At 45.4% G+C, this 15,502-nt stretch overlaps 1 protein-coding gene across 1 annotated transcript in view; it reads left to right on the forward strand.

Moving 5' to 3' along the window:
* Positions 1-15,502, forward strand: part of LOC136645156 (kalirin) — a 250,046-nt gene that overhangs the window by 201,821 nt on the left and 32,723 nt on the right. The window contains exons 17-20 of the mRNA XM_066621402.1: positions 2,272-2,490; positions 5,717-5,866; positions 8,425-8,539; positions 13,431-13,546. Coding sequence (XP_066477499.1) covers positions 2,272-2,490; positions 5,717-5,866; positions 8,425-8,539; positions 13,431-13,546 — 600 coding nt within the window. The remainder of the gene's footprint in view (positions 1-2,271; positions 2,491-5,716; positions 5,867-8,424; positions 8,540-13,430; positions 13,547-15,502) is intronic.

Genomic DNA, 15,502 nt, shown 5'->3' on the forward strand with positions numbered 1-15,502 from the left:
CCTCTTGGCTTGCCTGTTCCAGTACAGGATAGGATTATACCCTAAATGTTTTTATATAAGCAGCATCATGTCAACATCACAGTAGGGTCGCATCAAAACCATGTGACTAGCTCAGAGCTTTTAACCTCAGTCCATTAATAGGGCTTTGTCTTATTACCATTTGCTCTGAATTTTCTTAGAGCACAGTCCAGATCTGCATTCTACACAGGCTCCATTGAAATGAATGGAATTGCTCTTGTGCAACTCATTCATTTCAGTGGGGCTTGATCAGGAGCTCTCCCCACTGAACTGGACTGCTTGCCGTCTTTAAGTCTGGGCTTGGGAGAGCTATAGGAACAGCTTGCCCTGCTGTACTGTTTCTAGCTAAAGACTGGAGAGTTGTGTGCTTGCTGCATTCTTAAATTGATATCAGTCATCCCAGAAAAGCGTATGAATGCAGTATTAAAAAGTTGCCCAAAACATTAGTTTAAGGCAATAGTAGCTTGTTAGGTATTACTGGGGGGGGGGGGCTCTTTTTAGGGTAGAAACCTGAGACTAGGTGTGGATAAATCTGTATAAGGTAACCCTGTCCAGTGGTTCTCACACATTTTGCCCAGGGACCCACTTTTTAGAATGAAAATCTGTCAGGACCCACCAGAAGTGATGTCATGACCGGAAGTGACATCATCTTAGCAGGAAAAATTTTCACAATCCTACACTGCAATCCTACCCACACTTACCCAGAAGTTAGTCCCATTTACTAACATTGTTAAAAGAATATACATAGTAGCTTGTTAAAAGTACAGGTCTGTAACATTTCCCCAAATGCAGTCACATACCATGGGAGTATCAAGTCTAACATATTAAAAATAAAATATTGAAATGAATGGGGACCCACCTGAAATTGGCTTGTGATCCATCTAGTCGGTCCTGACCCACAGTTTGAGAAACACTGCAGTAATCACTTATACAGCTATGGTTACTGTGAAAGTTTGGGTTCAAAACAAGTTTTGGTCCTTGCTTTTATAGGTGGAGTTGGAGATTGTAGAATTTCTAATTTCTTTCAAGTGGTTAAAGGGACATGATTTTAAAGCACTGTGTGTCATTTACAATGTGAAGGTGTAAAGCTTCAATTGACTAGAATTTAAATCTGGTTTAATCAAGTCCTCTCTTCTACTTTCTGTCCCACATTAACAGCATACACATATACACAGATATAGCGCAGGAGAGGTTCAATGCTTCTTTTAATGTCATGTGTGAAAATGTCCTGAATACAAAAGCAGAAAATAGCAGTTGCTATTCCTCATCAATTAATCTTCAATAAAAAAGCATTAACTTCTTATTTGCCTTGTGCAGATAGGCCTAAAGCACTCCCACAATCAATTTTTAGAAAATAATGTACAGTCCGTATTTTACAGAGCTATTGATAGTCTCATAGTGACCATCATGTTAACCACACTGCATGTTCACTTGTTATGTTGGCAAGCCCTGAAGGGGAGTAGAGGGTTTGGCATACAGGGAAGGAGATTATCATCCAGTTTTCTCCACATCTTGTCAGTATTAAGCACCTCTGTGATACTCATTTCTTGTTAACTCAGCTTGCTGCACTCCAGACATGCTTGTACTTGGTATTAACTTAAGTCCCTCCCAGTGAGATAGACATTTCCATGCTGCCAAAGGGAGACGAAAAGTTTGTTCAGAAGCAGGAATACCAGATTAAATATTGATGGTACTTTAAAGCTCAACATGTGATGAAAAGGGCAAAAGCGCATACAGTAGAATTGGAGATTTCTTTGCAAATCCTTTGAAAACAAATCTTCCCCTAGGCCACCAGCCAGCAGTCACCCATCCATACTTCTGTTCCCCCTCCTCACAACTTTCTCTGTATTGCCTCATTCAACAGTTTGTCCACAGAAGTTCTCAAGCAAGCTTTTGTGTCCTTGGGGTTTGATTATTATACTGCAACAAACAATGTACTGTACTATGGCTTTGACCATAGTTCCCTTCATAAAATGGGAATCATAATGGTCTACCTCATAGGATTGTTGTAAGGAAACAAAAATGCTGTGGAAATTACTAATAACATTGGTATTGTTTTTCTTTATAAACCCATATGAATAGTGTTCAGCAGAATGCTTGATAAAAGGGCATCTGTCAGTTGTGGAACTCACTCTAAAAATGTTTCATTCATTTTCTCACCTTTCATGCTCACACCTCACATCACCTCTTTTTTTTTTTTACCATATGACTGGCACATCTGTACAAATCTCTCTTTCCTCCCCTCATACACAGTCCCTCTTTCATGCCACTTCCTTGCAGAAGACACACCAGAGTGCCCTTCAGGTGCAACAGAAGGCAGAGGTATTGCTGCAGGCTGGGCATTACGATGCTGACGCCATCAGGGAATGTGCAGAAAAGGTGGCAATGCACTGGCAGCAGCTCATGCTGAAGATGGAGGATAGGCTGAAGTTGGTGAATGCATCTGTTGCTTTTTATAAAACTTCAGAGCAGGTGAGCTGAATGATGTCTTCTCTGTGTAATGGCATGATGGCCTAGCATGTTCTTTAAGACACTGGCCTATGTAGGTAGGACATAAATACAGGTTGAGTCTCATTATTCGTGAGGGTTCTGTTCCAATAACTCATGTGAATGGCAAAAAAATGCACTATAGCAAATCAGTTTAAAAAACAAAGTCTCTTTGCCCTGGTGATTTAAAAACAGCCTTACTGACCTTTGTAATCACACAGAGGCATTCAGTGTCTCTCCAGGCACTTAGGCTTCACTAGGAGGCAGCAATCCCTCCCTTCCCTGGGAGCCCTAGCAAGGGGGAAAGAATGGAGAAGGTGATAATCACTGCCATTTACCCTTCTTTCATGTGCTTAGGGGGAAGGGAGGAGTGAAGGCTACAGAGAGAATGCTTGATGGTTTGTCAGCTGGCTGCCCTCTCTGGCATTATTAAACAACTGTTTTCCTTTAATTTAAAGGGCCCTTCTCATCAGCTTTGAGATAGAAAGATCTGTGGATACTTAGGTTATACCTGTAATCACTTGTATGACTGTCTCTCTGCAACAGTAAAAAGCAGCTTTTTAAACTGTGATTTTAAAGGGAGGCATTTTTCCCCTTCTCCAGGGATCAGCACACTCCTTCTCATTTGCAGGGGCCATTCGTGTTGAGTCAAATCTGTGTATAAAAAATCTGTGTATAACAAGGCTGGACCTGCACATGAGGCAGCATCTCTAGCCATCTCTTCACGTATGCAGGCCCTAGGGATTCATCTTCCCACTACAGTGACGATTATGAGAAGGAACAGTGTAATACTGGAGTGGCCTGCATACGTGAATAAGTCATACCTGAATTTCAGCAGTAGGGACTTGTTGAAGTTCCTTATACAACCAATATATTGAATACAAATTGAACTGTTTTAGTGTGGTGAGATATGGATTAATGGATGAATAGGGACTATCTAGTCTGCTTTTCAGGATTTTCTACAAGGCACATAGGCCATCGCTCAGTGTATTTTTCAAGAGGATATTGGCTGTGGGTATGTTGGTCAGCTCTGATTTGTTCAAACCATACGACTGATGGCCCAATCCTATTGAAGGAATACTTCAGTGGATCATGTGTTCCACAGGCATAACTTCCTTTACAGCGACACAAATACAACTAGACCAGTATGTGCGGGCTGGCTGCTGCTGTAAGCAGTAAGTGGTCAGTTCCATGTGCTGACAAATGCCAGACACTCACTAGAGGAGGTAGGTCAGTGGGGAGTTGGCAGGAGGCAGGAAAGGGGTTAAACAGAGCAAGAGTGGGTGTAACAGGGCAGTGAGAGGGACAGAGAGTTGATTAGCCCTGGGAGGGGGTGGGTTTTGTGGTGGTGCACCTTGAATCCCGACCCCCTTCCTAGGCCTGATCCACCTGCACAGATCAGCTCAGACTTGCACTGACAGTTGAGCTGGTGCAGATCCAGGTTGACCCATAGTAGCTGCTGGGGCTTATCCTGGGGCAAAGTGATGTGTCTACTTACCATGAGTAGATTTCCAGAAACAGCAGACCACCAGCAGCTGAAAATTCCCTGCAGGATGTGGCAGAAGCCATGTTGGTGCTGCTGCTTTGCTGCATGGAAATTTAATTAGGATTGGGCTGTGGTACAGGAGCATAACAACCCAATCCTGAGCTGCCCAGGGCGCGCAGCTGCAGCGACGACAAGAACGACTGCTGCTGCATCCTGTGCACCTCAGCCTACGGCGGGCCGCACCTCGGGAGAAGGGGATTTTTGTCCCCTTCCCCCGGGTAAGGGAAGCAGTCCTGCAGTGGAGCTACTCACTTTACCACCAACCAAAAGGTTGGTGGTAAAGGCCTTCATGTAGGGTGCCGAGCCCTGCATGAATGGACAGGATCTGGTGGAGCTGAGCTCTGCTGGATCCGCCTCCTGCCTCCCTGCTCCATCCCCCCCGGCATGGCTCCTGCTCGCGCTCTCTCTGTCCCCCGCCTCCCCAGCACGCCTTCCATCCGACCTCCCCACGCCTCCCCCCTCCCCAGAACGCCCCCTTCCTGCCGCACTTCCCGCTCCTGCTTACTGTGCTGTGGCTCAGTGGTCTGTGAGACTGCTGAGCAGTGGAGGACAGGCAGCCTTCCGGCACTAGCCCAGCGCTGGCCTGGATATGCCTTGCAGGAGTGCCTTACGGAATGTTTGCAACAGTGCGCTCAGGAATGGACTCAGCTCAGCTGAGCTTAGGAATGGACTCTAAGTTTGTGGTACAGTAGCATAAGTCTCATACATTTTCTGAATGAAAAAAGAAGCTTGAGGGGAAAAAGACCACTAATTTTTTAACCACTGAACTAAACTATTTTTTTTAAACATAGATTGGATATTGTAACTTGAATTATGTAAAAAAAAAAAAAAACTAACCCAAAAAAGACCCAGTTCGAATGATTTTCAGAACCTCCATGCTATGTTAAGCATCCTTGAATCCCAAACCACACAAGAACCTGTACCTGCTAACCTAATACTATAGCTGACAAATGTGTACTTCCGTGAACCAAATCACAATATCACAGCTAAGGCAAATTACAGCTATGCCAATTCAGGGCAGCTGTCTCCTGGGAGACCAGATAAGACTCAAGCCTACAGATCAATTCAGTTTTTCTTTTGTTGTCCTGGAACTGTTTGGATGTCTTACTTAGAAATCAGAAATCAAGCTTCCTTAGCTATTTGACTTATGAAGTGGATCTGAAATTTCTGTCCAGGGACCGTATGTAGTCCTTTGCCAAAAACAGGTGTGCACTGCTTAACAACCATTCGCTTAACAACGAACTGCATATTTGATGGTGGTCAAAGCACAATAAAGATGCTCTTAATGAGGCAATCACATCTCCCATATCCTGCAGCAGAGTGTCTGTTTACACAACAGATAGGCTCTTATGCAAAGAAGAGGCAATCTATCTCTAGTAGCCTGTGCAGCCAGCTAGTGTCTGGCAGGGAGTGTCTGTTTACACAACAAAGGCAATAGATTGGACTGGATTTTCACTTAGTAACCCAATCACATAACAACGTGGGTAGGATAATGTATCATTAAGTGGTGCACACCTGTATATCCTGAATTAGAAATTCCACATGATGTTATCTGTGAATTCCTTTTTGGTTGTTTTAATTGTAGGCTGTTGCACCTGCAAGTGAATCTTCTGTTCTTGTGATGGTAGCTTTAATATAGCTTCTGTGTCTTGAATGGTGCCTCAGGTTTGCAGTGTGCTGGAGAGTTTGGAACAGGAGTATCGAAGAGATGAAGACTGGTGTGGAGGCCGGGATAAACTTGGACCAGCATCTGAGATAGACCATGTCATCCCCTTAATCAGCAAACATCTGGAACAGAAGGAAGCCTTTCTCAAGGTCTGCTCTTATTGCTCACATTTTCAGTAGTCCTCTGTTGCTGTAACTGCAGGAACAGCTGACAGCAACTCTGGGTGGGAATGCAGGGTGTTTTTTTTGTTTAATTTATTATTTTTCTTAATCATTCCCTTTTTCTAAAAACACCAGGGCAATGGACAAGGCCTATCCATCCCCATTTTATTGCCACAACCTACAACGTATGTTAGACCGAGAGATAGTAAATTGCCTAAATTTGCCTGCTGGTTAAGGTGTAGTTTGAACCCAGTCTCAAGTCCTAGTTTGATACTGGTCTTACTACTACACTGGCTCTAACATTCACTGACTGTAACGTAGGTTGTGCCCTATATGATAGCATAACCCTGTAGAACAAAGGAATATCTGCATATCATTTTATGATAGTCATGAAAACATTTAGAACAGTCCACATGTGCCTTTTCCTTATAATGGTTTAATGGCTGGTCAGTCTCCCCGGCCTTTCAGTGCAGATGAGGTTTTGTGAGTGCTTCCAGGGTTTTCCTCATTTCTCAGAGTCAGTTCCAGCAATACAAGTCCTGCTCAGAAAGTGCCTGCTTGCAGTGTGGGAACAGGAAAATAAGTTCATTCCTTCCCTTTCTTAAACTGATAAAGTACCACTTCAAATTTTTCATTTCACAAAAGGGAACCAGTGATCCCACATGAATCAGGGATCAGTGATCCCATTTGAATTTACTACAGCATTATACTGATCACATAAATAACCTTCTAATGTGTGCAGTTGTTTTGTGCAGATTGGCCTTCAATGTATCATCAGAACTGGTACTGGGTGTTGCTAAATAACATGTCTGCAAGAAGCAGGTACCATTACTAGTTAGTGCTATGAAAGGCAGGGAAGGCTCAGAATGCTCCCCATCTCTGCTATTCAGGAAGGAGCCCAACCATGAGGGAAGGTGGCTTTGGGCAGACTTCATTAATCGTTATTTCTGTGAAATTGCATATTTACTTGCAGAACCCTTGAGGGGTATACGGGGTGTGATGGAGTGGGGGTAAGATAACACTAACAGAGGAGGTGGCAACAGAAGCCTTCCTATTTGCTTGTACTCTTGCTCCTCTGAGCTGTGTTTGTGTTGAGAGAGCAAAGCAATATCCTTTACTTCTGGCCTCACTGCCTCTTTACTCCCTGCTCTTAATTCTCTCACTCCAACATACCCAACAACTACAGCAGGCAAGGGAGACTATAGCATGGTAGAGTATATGTTTTTCATGTAGTAGACAATAACAGAATGTAATCCCTGGAATCTCCAATTCAGGAGAACTCTGATATCAGAAAATCGAGGTGGGTAGATGGTTGGGTTAGATGGGCAATGGGTCGGAATAGGTTAAGGCAGCTCCTTCTTGTATATTTTAACCAGGATGTAGGTAGCAGGAAGTAGGGCATTTCTCCCTACTCTTTGCCCACTAACTTCCCCCCTCAGTCCACAAGTCGGCTCACTCACACATACATCTTAAAGAACTCTTAGGGTGCAATCCTGAGATGCTCATGGGTGGCGTAAGTCCCTTGCCATAAGGCACACTTGCACCTCCTTGGGAGGAAGCCGAGCTAGTGCACAGATGTGTGCCAGCCTACAGAGACTGACACAAGCCTCCGCGCCAGCTTCCTCGGCGAGGCTTGTGTTGACCCGGCTGGGCCGACGCAAGTCCCTGGGGTGGGCGGGGAGGAGGTGAGAGAGAGGTGTTCCTGGGCAGGGGGAGGGCGGGTGGTGGGCAGCCATGACGGTGGGTGGGTGGGGAGTGGGGGGTGGGGCTGGTATTCAGCACTTATGCTGGATCCCAACCCTCATTTCCAGGGAGTTTGGAGCAGCATGAAACCGCTCTGCTCTCCTCGAACTTGCACTACCTCAGGAGGTCGCGCAAGTCCAAGCAGACCCATAGGGGAAAGGGCACCTTACTCGGAGATAAGGGGAAAAGTTTCCCCTTGCCTCTGGCTGAGCCACCTTGGGCCCCTATACTGAGCTGTATACCGCACAAGCCTCTTGGCTTGCCTGTTCCAGAGCAGGGTAGGATTGCGCCTTTGAGCTTATTATTTTCTCTTCATTGTAACAGTCCTATGTGCAGATTCTTTCGTACTATAATTTAGCAGGATTATATTCCAGAATAAATGAACAAACACTACCTGGAATAAAGATGGAAGCATATTATCCTCTGTCGTACTATAATTTAGCAGGATTATATTCCAGAATAAATTAACAAACACTACCTGGAATAAAGATGGAAGCATATTGTCCTCTGCTGGGGCGTTACGTTATTTCATTTGCCATTACGCTGGAATTGGCCAATTTTTCCACATGGCCTTTCCCCCCTCTCGTATCACACCACCCCCAACATGATGGATGTGTATGATTGCGGGCTGAGGTTCTCTCAATGTTTTCTCATGCACAGCCACATCCTTTGGAGGTCAAATGAGAAAAGAAGCTCATGTCACAGTTCAGTAGGTTCCCTGTTGTTTTTATTCTTCTTTTTTCCACTTGTCAAAAGAGTAACTGTTGTGCTGGGGGTGGGTGGGTGTCATTTGCTGCCCACAGGCCTGCACGCTAGCCCGAAGGAATGCAGAAGTGTTTCTCAAGTACATTCACCGAAACAACGTCAGCATGCCAGGGGTAGTGAGCCATACGAGGGGGCCTGAGCAGCAAGTCAAAGGTCAGTGTGTTCTTTGGGAGATGTCTGAATTGAATGGCAGCTTGGCTATAGAAATACATCACACAGGTGCCGCTGGCGCTTCTGCTTTATGACAGGTGCCAGTTGGCATCAGACGGAATTTTGTAAACATTTGCCACCATAGATAATTACAGATGCTTTATACTTTCTGCCTCTTATACAAGATCCAGTCCAATGGCGTGAGTGGATGGCACAGCACCTTTTCTCTGCCTCAGAAGGCTGGGATATGAATGTAAAGAACCTTGTAGCAAAATTTGCAGCAGCCAACTCCTGCGGAAACCATGCCATTCCCCTCATTGCTTACACTTCCTCTGAAGTCAGTGTAACTTTAGGCCATTGTTTGGGGCATGACTATGGTGGGGGGGGGGAGTTATAGGATTTGGCATAAGTCTGCTCTGCCCCATCCTACCCAAGACAGAATCTCTTCTCCAACGATTTTTTGGCCTTTTCACTGACTTGCAGTCCCAAGGTATGAGAACAAACTTTCCTTTACTATGGGACTGCCTCCATGACTGCCCTTCACTTCAGGATGCAGCACACACCCCATCGGCATGGCTGCATCAGCACTGGAAAGTTGGATAACATTGGGCCCTCAGTTGCATCAGGTGATGGTGATGTTACATGTGTAGTTTTGCTCCAGTGTAACTCTGGAGATAATGAATATCTCAATTTATGCCAATGTAGGAGGAGACTGAGCGTGCAAGCCGTAAAGCACATTTGCACCTCCTTGAGGGGAAGTCAGGCTGGCTTTCTGAGAAATGCCAGCCGGTGGAGGCTGACATAAGCCTCCGCGCCAGCTTCCCCTCAGCTGCTTGTGTTGGCCCGCCTGCATCAACACAAGCGGAAAAGGTAGGCATGGGGGGCGGAGAGGAGGAGGGAGGGAGGGAGGTGTTCCTGGGCGGGGGGAGGGCGGGTGGTGGGTGGCCCTGGGGGCGGGTGGACAGGGAGCGGGAGGTGGCGCTGGGATCTGGCAGTTCTGCCGGATCCCAACCCCCGTTCCTGGGGAGAAGAGAGCAGCTTCAAGCCACTCCACTCTCCTCGGACTTGTGCCACCTCCAGAGGTGGTGCAAGTCTGAGGAGACCTATTGTGGCCAGCAGCCCTTACCCAGGGGTAAGGGGAAATGTTTCCCCTTACCTCTGACTGAGCCACTTCTGGCCACAATCCTGTGCTGGATACAGCGCAAGCCTCCTGGCTTGCCTGTTCCAGTGCAGGTTAGGATTGCGCCCTTACATTGTATCCTATGTTGGCCCAGACTCTTTTTGTTTTTTTAACATAGAATTACATCCTTAATTCCCTGTGCTGCAGTGGATTATGGGAGAAATGTATCTGGCTCACGTTACATTCAAGGACAGACTTAGTTACCACAGTGGGCTTTCTTAGCATTAGGATTTGTGTACAGAGCATAAATCAAGGCTCTATTCCACCACCACCTCTCCCTCAGACAAGCCAAAAAGTGAAATTCATAATATGATCACTTGTCACAGAGTTCAGTGTCTTTTCTCAACCGTTTAGCTACAGTGACCAACTGAACTGTTGCCTTGTGCCAGCCTCTTTCACATGATCAAAAGAACACGCTCTGCTGTGGTGATGATTCATTATTGAGGAAGATCTGCACTGATGCTTCTGCTGCCTTCTTTTGTCACCCTAATCCAACAGTTGCTAATCTGTCCCCTGCAATTCTGTGAGGTGCTGATAAAAATGAGCCAAAGTAAATCTGCAGAACTAAGCCATTTTTCATCTCTGATTGGATTACTTTTAAAGCTGTAGAGAAGAGCAGATTAATGGCAATGCAGTAATTATATAGTTGGTCCTGAGTGCTCCAGACACTGGGGCTTCTGCTACTGCTAAAGAGCTGAAAATGTTCCAGTGCCAGACTTCCAAGAAAATACAGTTTTTTGTTTGTTTGTTAATGTTGTTCAAGAATTCATTGGAAGAGACTCTATGCCTATACTCCTGCATCTATTAAAAAATACTAAATAAATTTAGCCAGGTTTTTAAAGTGTGTATATATATGCAGCCTCCTGTATTCTCATGTTCATAGGAACATGCCCACAAGAATGCCTCACATGAGGCAAATTGAGGGAGCCACCTCAGGACCCATTAGGGGTATTGTCAGGGTTTTCAGGGTCAGAACTGCAAGAGGTAAGTTGGATTGACAAACAGCAAGTCTAGGCCAGGCCAAAGTCAAGGGACAGATTAGCAGATCAAAATGGTCAGAGGCAGGCACATACAGAACGTCATGCAGATAGTTAGGTTCTAAAAGACAGCAAAATACAGGTGGCCTTAGAGGCCTTATAAAGCCTTAGAGCAGGGATGTCAAACATAAGGCCCAGGGGCTGGATGCGGCCCCTGGAAGCTTTTTATCCGGCCCTCAGGCTCTCAGCTGCTGAGGTGTTACAGCTGAAATGGTAGCCCACATGAAAATTGGGCTTTCCTAAATCTTGAAATATGATCAAGATTTGCATACTTTTTCTGTCATTTGGAGTTAATGAGTTTCTATATGAGAACAGGGTCTGATTTCTGGCCATTAACTGCTTAATGATTTATTATTATTATTATTATTATTATTATTATTATTAACAGTATTTATATACCGCTTTTCAACTAAAAGTTCACAAAGCGGTTTACATAGAAAAATCAAATAACTATCAAATAAATATCACTTTCTGCTTAATGACATCACTTCCAGCCCTCAGCTGGAGCCCTGAATACTAACTTCAGCCCTCTGTAAGAAATGACACCCCTGCCTTAGAGGCTTTAGCAGGTGTTCCAAGGACTGGGGAAGCCATGCAAAGCCTCCTTATATCTCAGAACATTCTCACTTCCAGAAGACTATAGGGCCCTAAAACTCATGCATTTCTTTATCTGTGGGGGTTCCCAGAACAGAACCCCCGCAGATAATATAGGTGACCCTGTATACTCTCCAACCCACAGGAAGTGAAGGTTGTTCTGAGCCAGTCTCTGAGTGACCCATTCATTAGAAGTTCAGAGAAGAGCACCACTTGCCTACTTCAAGCACAAGGACTAGGGCTTCCTTGGGCAATGTAAGTAGCTCTAGCTAGGATTGAATTAAGGAATTAACCTTATTTTCCTGGTTCGCTAATTTACTCCTGTAGTTTGCAACTTCCCCAGGTTAAATGTAGCAACGCAGCAGTAACAGACCTGCCCTCACTGCACCTTGGGGCAGGTCTGTGACATTACGCCCCCCCATCAGGCCACTGCCCCCCCTCCCCAGGATATTCATCAAGGCTCATGGAGCCTTGCGTGGCATACAGCACGACTCAAAAAACCTTCTGAAACTTCTTGTGCTGTTTTAAACAATACTTGTTTAACTGAAAGTATTGCTTAAGACCACGTGAGAAACCTCAGAAGGCTTTTCACGTGCTGCCAAGTGCCACGCAGGGCTTCGCCTGCCTGCAGAATAACAAGAACAGGTAGGCAGCGCGATGGGCAGAGGTGGCAACGGTGGGGGCATGGTGAGCATGGCGCTCGAGACTTTTGCCCCTCTGTCCCTTCCCCAGGTTCGCCACTACAACGTGGTGTGAGGGGAGGGAACTGTGTGGCATTGTTTTTTTTGTTTTAAGTAGTATCTCAACTCCATCTCTTGGGTGTTAATGGTTACTGTATCTATTTGATAAAAGCTTTTCTTTGTGCTTTTCCAGCCAAGCTCAAACATTTTTCATCAGCCTGCTTGCATTTTTACTACTACCTTTTCACCTCCTTTTTGTGGTAATTCCCTTTCCTTTTGGAGCTTTAGTTACATTTTGACCCTTAATTGTCTGGTCCATGTTCATGGGTAATTCAGTGGGTTGTCACGTCTCTTCTCTGTGCATTTCTGCAGACAATTCTGGGCATTTGGTTTTTAATAAGAACCTCTAGAGGTCAGTGTTCTCCTGGGGGGGGGCTTTCTGCCCCAAATATCCCTTCTTTGCCTGGTCTCTGCCATGGTGGCAATAGGTTCAACCTACCAAGGTTCTTCCTATTCAGCTGCTGATCCAGCAAAGAGAAAGAGCAGGAAAGGGTGCATATGTACTAACCACTAGACACTACCTCGCCTCAGTCAACCTGCCTTCCTCAGTGTCTTCTCTTTCCTGACAATTCCAAAAATACATTTTGAGACACAGAAGTGATTTGAGAAAACACTTCAGTGACTGAAAACTGAGCAGACAAATCAAGAGCAGGACAAATGTAGGTTTCTGAATCAGACCTATAAAGCAGCATCCTCAGTGCTGAACTTAATAGGCATTTCAACAATGGAGCACTTTCATTGTCTGTCTGTTGTTATAGTACAGCGTGTCCAATCCAAGCATATTGCTTTATTGACAGTGTTCCAAATTACAAGCGAGAGTGTGTGTGTGCAAAGTGTAAGGTAGACACTTACATTTATTGGCACATTTATTGTGGCACATTTAGTGGCACATTTATTGGTGCCACTACAATTGATGTCTGAGTGTTTTTCATGCTCCTTGTGTCTTCTTGTGTTTTTACAGAGGCATTGATTAGCTGGATGGTTAACTGTTGCTGTTTATACAGTATAGATCTTATGTATGGAGGATGTGTGTGTGTGTGTTCACATATCCTGCTGCTTGCCTTTTCAAAGCAGAACCTCACATGCTCCAAACTAGGGGCTTTATCGTTGCATAGGCAATTTAAGGGCTTTGTGTCAGCCAATGTCTACACCCACTTCGTGAGCCATTGTACTAATGACTGCCTTCCCTCTGCTGTTTTCTTTTAAAAAAACTGATCTGAAGTGCTTCACACCAGGGAGCTCATATCTCTTTGATGAAGGAGCATGTTGAATTGGTATTGACTTACGTCTGCGTATGCTTACTGAGCCAGTGAGGGTAATGGCTTGTCTTTCTTTCCTCCCAGCCATTCTGAGTGAGCTGCTGCAAAGGGAGAATCGAGTACTTCACTTCTGGACCTTGAAGAAACGGCGATTAGATCAGTGCCAGCAGTACGTGGTCTTTGAGCGCAGTGCTAAGCAGGTAGCACTCTCCACCTCCTCCTTCGTTATGGGGGTTGACAGCTAATGAAAGCCTGCTTAATGGATTAGCTGTGGGGAAAATTATTGCTCAGGGAGAACACACATTGCATTAAGAGACCCCATGTTTAACTCCTTCCATCAGTCAAGCCCGGAAAAGACACTGGAGAGTTGGTTTTAAGACCTGACACCAGTTGAAGCTGACAGTGCGAGATAGATGGGCCACTGACCTAAGGAAGCATTCAGGTTGCCAGATTGCAGCCCAGAGATTGTACTTTGGCCTTTAACAACACACATGCTGTGGGAGAGACAGTCCCTGTTGTGCCTCTCTCCTCACTCTTTTCCAGGGCCTGTAGCCCGTTCTCATTCTTTATTTCCTGTTAGATAAAACTGAAGGTTCATATTTAAGGAAAAGGAGAAGGCAGGAAGTGACCCAGAATTGGGTATTGATGAGAATAGAATAGCATAGGAAACTCCCTTATACCAAGTCAGAACATTGGGCAATCTAGTTCTATCTACACCAGGGGTCTCTAAACTTTTTGGCCAAAGGGCCGCATCAAATATCTGGCACAGTGTTGAGGGCTGGAAAAAAAAATTAAATACAAAATTTAAATAAATACATTAGAGATGGTACTTAGATGAATGATTGAATGGGCTCCAACGTCCAGGGTTTCTCCAAGCACCAACATAGCCAAGGAAATAAAGCACGCGCAAGCACAACTCTGGCTCTGTTTGGTCAACTGGGCCAGAGGCTTTCAGGGGATCAGAGGCTGGCCACGGGCAAAGAGTTCCACAAACTAATTACGCGCTGGGTAAAGAACATAAGAACATAAGAACATAAGAACAGCCCCACTGGATCAGGCCATAGGCCCATCTAGTCCAGCTTCCTGTATCTCACAGCGGCCCACCAAATGCCCCAGGGAGCTCACCAGATAACAAGAGACCTCGTCCTGGTGCTCTCCCCTACATCTGGCATTCTGACTTAACCCATTCCTAAAATCAGGAGGTTGCGCATACACATCATGGCTTGTACCCCATAATGGATTTTTCCTCCAGAAACTCGTCCAATCCCCTTTTAAAGGCATCTAGGCTAGACGCCAGCACCACATCCTGTGGCAAGGAGTTCCACAGACCGACCACGCGCTGAGTAAAGAAATATTTTCTTTTGTCTGTCCTAACCCGCCCAACACTCAATTTTAGCGGATGTCCCCTGGTTCTGGTATTATGTGAGAGTGTAAAGAGCATCTCCCTATCCACTCTGTCCATCCCCTGCATAATTTTGTATGTCTCAATCATGTCCCCCCTCAAGCGTCTCTTTTCTAGGCTGAAGAGGCCCAAACGCCGTAGCCTTTCCTCATAAGGAAGGTGCCCCAGCCCCGTAATCAGCTTAGTCGCTCTCTTTTGCACCTTTTCCATTTCCACTATGTCTTTTTTGAGATGCGGCGACCAGAACTGGACACAATACTCCAGGTGTGGCCTTACCATCGATTTGTACAACGGCATTATAATATTAGCCGTTTTGTTCTCAATACCCTTCCTAATGATCCCAAGCATAGAATTGGCCTTCTTCACTGCCGCCGCACATTGGGTCGACACTTTCATCGACCTGTCCACCACCACCCCAAGATCTCTCTCCTGATCTGTCACAGACAGCTCAGAACCCATCAGCCTATATCTAAAGTTTTGATTTTTTGCCCCAATGTGCATGACTTTACACTTACCGACATTGAAGCGCATCTGCCATTTTGCTGCCCATTCTGCCAGTCTGGAGAGATCCTTCTGGAGCTCCTCACAATCACTTCTGGTCTTTACCACTCGGAAAAGGTTGGTGTCGTCTGCAAACTTAGCCACTTCACTGCTCAACCCTGTCTCCAGGTCATTTATGAAGAGGTTGAAAAGCACCGGTCCCAGGACAGATCCTTGGGGCACACCGCTTTTCACCTCTCTCCATTGTGAAAAT

This window comes from Tiliqua scincoides, chromosome 1, assembly GCF_035046505.1.
Source record: "Tiliqua scincoides isolate rTilSci1 chromosome 1, rTilSci1.hap2, whole genome shotgun sequence".
NCBI lineage: Eukaryota > Metazoa > Chordata > Lepidosauria > Squamata > Scincidae > Tiliqua > Tiliqua scincoides.